Below are 4,742 nucleotides of genomic sequence, written 5' to 3' on the forward strand. Positions count from 1 at the left end.
ATGATATCGTTCGGGCAGCTTCAGTGGTTCCACGTGCAGGCGATCTCGGACCATGGCAACCAGTATCAGACCCCTCCAGACAATCAGAGGTCGCCAATGAATGACATGACCAACTACCATGCGGGCCCGCACGTGCAGCACGAGGCATCAGCCAGCAGGAAACAATCATTCTCATCCGACTGCTCGGACGTTACATCAGCCGTGTTTGCAGCCCTTCATCCAATCGCAGATGACATTGGCTACCATGACAGCACGCCGTCTGATTACCGTTCCTCATGTTTGCACTCACAGACGCCCCCGCTGACGAGTCAGCTGCGACTGCCTTCCATCCGGACGTCGCACGTGGCAGCCAACGTCATGTCAGAGGAGCTTGACCTCGGCTACTCTAGCTTCTCCGACGCCGCCTTCCTTCCGGAAGTAGCAGACCTCACGAACGTTTCTAGTGACTCTGACGACTTGTTTGATGTCATATCGCCGTCCTTCGATGATATGATAGACGACGTTTTGTGCGACATCGACAGGCAACAGGAACAGTACCGAGCTCACGTTGATTTGCATCTACCCGAAACCAAGGAAAACCCTCTGTTGTCGGTCAGCCCGTCACTTCCACAGGACATGTCCCTCTACCCGAGACAGACCTACCAGCCGGACGTGCAGCCCCTATCCCCGTACACCACCTACAATCCGTCGTCCGTCACCAGCCCACCACTGCTGCCTACTGTTAACACTGACAACCTGGCCATCTTTTGTGGCGTATGCGGCAAATCCTTCCAGACTCGAGCCGCTCTCAAGATGCACACGACCACTCACCACGGGACCCGGCCCCACAGTTGCCCTTACTGCAACAAGAGTTTCACCCAGAAGTCCACGCTGCGCACACACATCCGGGTCCACACCGGGGAGAAACCGTACACCTGCGATCACTGCACGCGCGCGTTCAGCGACTACAGCACGTACCGGAAACACGTGCGCATCCACACGGGTGAGCGGCCGTACGTTTGTGACGTCTGCAAGAAGGGATTCACGCAGTCCGGCAACATGTTACGTCACCGAGAGGTCCACTTCAAGAAGCAGAAAAAGTGATCTTACTCTGTGGTGTATTTTGAACTTGTCTTTCATTTATGAAACTTGTGATACATGACTCCATAACATATTGGATGCATAAGTATGTGCAAAAATCTTAAATTCCCTATTATACATTATATTTGTTATGTTTTTTTCTGTATATATTTTAAGTTAAAATATGCATTATGTTGTTTTTGTGCTATCTGTTGAAAACATGTATATAAAACGCAAATAATTAACCATCAGTGAGTTTTGATTTTCTCAAGGCATGTAATTTGAACTTGAAACTTGACCCGTGTTTGTCAACAGTTTAAACTCAGACTGAAAAGCCATTTTATATAAAATATCGGCAACCACGGTACTTACTTCCGTTACACTTCATACATACCGTAGGAAAATTGGCTGATAAAATCTGGTTTTAAAGAATATGATTGCGGCAGGGGAGACAACTCTTCCAATGAATGAAATACTCTTCAATAACCTTGTACTGTACAGTAAGTTCGTAGTTATCAAGCTTTCAATTCGAGCTTTTGCTGGAATACTGTTTTCTACGGGAAAACATTTGTATGGGTGTATCTGCGCATTTGAGAGTCAAATTACTGAAAAGGAACCAATGCGGAACCAATGAAACTGCCTCATTAAGTATTCATGATTTAATATAAGATTTTATTAGCCAAATATCGAAGCATCGTGTATCAGGGGTCAGATCTAATGTACTGCTTGATCGTGAAACCAAGAGTGGCCCTGCTGCCCAATTTTCTCAAAACAGTTTTAAAATTATACACTGTAGTAAAATTAACCATATGAGTGGCTTAAACCTATTGTATAAACCAAGCCATAGTTTATCAGGATTTGTTTTATTATTTATATCAAAGATGATTTCCTTTAAAAGTCTCCGAAACTCGTTATAAGGATAAAATTGCAAACTTATTAAAAAAGAACAAAACAGATATAATGAGCTTTTTAATAGTTTAGCTTGATTCTGTTATAAAGGACTTCAGGTTGTTCGAGAAATTTGGGCTTGCCAGATCATAAAACGAAGCGCGTGGAGTCTGAACTCATATCATGTTAATCATGGGCTTGAAACAAAATAACGATATCATACAACATAAGGGAACACTCCCTCGACTACTAGTTCGCTTACGTTTTGTCCGATTGTCAGATGACTTGCGAGGTTGTGTGTACCATATCATCAGAATTATCAAACGTATGTTTCACCAATTGTTCATGATTGTTTTACTGAAAGCACGGAAATGAATGTAACGTTTTCAAGACGGCAAAAAAAATCTAAATGTAGAGGCAAACCTACGACTGTCTTATAACGTATTACTACAACCACCACCACCACCAACACCACCACCGGAAACAACAACAACAACACCAGCATCAGCAAGAACAACAACAACATTTATTGCAAACACAATTATTAATCGCAACATCAAACATGGACTTCAATCAATAATAACCGCATGAGTGTGTTCGTTTACAATCAGGTAACATAGACAGTCACTTTAACGTAACAGTAACCAGCTGTATACAAGCATTTTATTATGTAGCTAGCAATATGGGCGCTGTTTGTCATTCTGACCATTTGCATAGGTCAGTGAGCATGTTAACATATATCAGGGAAAGTTAGATCAATGACAAAAATGCAACAAAGAATTACAATTGGTTTGAAACAAAAGCCAAGGTTAAGACCATTAAAGCTGTTCTATCTGTACGGTATGGTAAATACTATAGACAAATACATTTTCCAAACAATCCGATTGAATTAAACGGACAGTATTGTGTCTGATGACAAAATGCTCGAAGAGGCGGGGCGAACATGCGCTGCATCATTAATTGACATTTTTTGCCCGCCACTTTGCGCATTTTCGCTGCGAAAATACGAAATGGCAGAAGTCAGCCACTATAGGAGACCACGAATATAATAAACATTTTGACTGCACTACTCTTTTTAATGAAATAGCACAATTGTATCGAAAACTCGTAAATACTTGACTATACGATATAAACTTCGATAAAAAATATTATTTTAAAAAGCCTAAAAAATATCGCTATTATTTTTTTCAAATTGTCCGTAAAATCATGTTTTTTTTAATTTTAAATTTTTTAAAGTCAGATCAGTTAAACATTCTAATGCACTAAAAACAACAGTGTATGCATCAATCTGTTTTTGCCCCGTTAAGACAAAATATAACAAAACAACGAAACACGACCCGTGTCAACTGAAGGAAAGTCCAAAGTAAACTCTTATAAAGCCGAAATTGGTTTCCAATGACTAAAGAAAATTTAATAATGGCCATGCCTCCTGATACAAAGAAGCATCCGTCAAAAAATCTCAATCACAACCAATTCGAAAGACACGGCTGAAATAGTCTATTCAATTTTAACAGACATAAACAATAAAATCATACTTTTTTAGCTTAAACAAGTTGCTTTAAAGCCCGCCGGACCTTGAAGCACCTATCGGTATGGGGTCACACTTGTTCCTGCATGTCGGAACACATGTTTACACGACGTACACACGGTGTCACGGCTAGGGAGGGGCGGTGTACATGTCGGCACGTCGCCACTGACCGCTTCCGCTCCCCGCTCGCCACCAACCGCCTCCTATATAAGGAACATCACCACCAGGGACCTGCAGATACATTCTCACTCCTCATTCAAGGTAAGCGACTTTGTTCATGAAAATAGTTTTTTTATTCAGATATTATCTATTTGTTTTGAACAAGATGTTTGTAAAATAAGTTTAATCATATTTCATTATATATTCACAAGGTTATAATTGCAAAATATAATGATTTATTGATATACACTTAGGTTGGGCCACATTAACACATCTAATGACATTAGAACTCGGCTCTTTCCGCAATTAGTCAATATAGTGTCTGGAATTAAATGTTCATAAAATGAAATGCTTACAATAGACCACTTTAATGTTCATGAGTGAAGCACGATAATGTAGTATAGAGAATGCACATTTACTGTATATGGAAATGGAACAATACATAATTAATTATAATAAATAATACAGGGAAAAGTTACGCATGATATTAATAATAATTTGTTAATCAACGAATTATGGTAGTTTGCCTTGTTGAAATAATGCACTGTATAGGAACGTCTTATTACATTTTAAGAAATATGGCAGAAATATGACTTTCTGATCTCGCAAATGGCAATTTGAAATTCGTATTTTAAGAAAAATTGTTCAAGCAAAATCAGGTGTTATAATTTTCTATATTAAATCGACATGATTTGCTTGACTTGAACGTTCATTGTGAAATCAAATTAAAAGCGACTCCGAGGCTGATCATTTACAACATAATTACAACAATAAAAAAGAAAGAATACATCAATGACCACTCATGCCTAGAATATCAGAATTTAGCAAGGCTTCCTAAGTCCATTAAATTATACCAGGATTAAGCTAAGCTCACTTTTCACGGTTTTTCAGTAATATGCGTAATATTTACTTCTCCAAGAGTTTTTATACTTTAGATAGGAATTATCTTTATGATAATCACAATAAATCATGTTTCATTTATCAAAAATCAATTTAAGTATTTCTGACAATTGTAATAAGCTACTTAAACCTGAGTGTTAAGCTTAAGGAGTTTCGAGAAATTGGGGCCAGGACAATTGGGCTTACCTTAACCGCCTGTATGTTCTAG

General features: G+C 39.2%; 1 protein-coding gene across 1 annotated transcript; it reads left to right on the forward strand.

The window, feature by feature from the left end:
- Positions 1-1,083, forward strand: LOC128211739 (zinc finger protein 629-like). The gene has a single exon (XM_052916771.1). The coding sequence runs from the start codon at positions 1-3 to the stop codon at positions 1,081-1,083; it is 1,083 nt and encodes a 360-aa protein (XP_052772731.1).
- Positions 1,084-4,742: the final 3,659 nt, after the last annotated feature.

Source organism: Mya arenaria, chromosome 12, assembly GCF_026914265.1.
Source record: "Mya arenaria isolate MELC-2E11 chromosome 12, ASM2691426v1".
Taxonomy (NCBI): Eukaryota; Metazoa; Mollusca; class Bivalvia; order Myida; family Myidae; genus Mya; species Mya arenaria.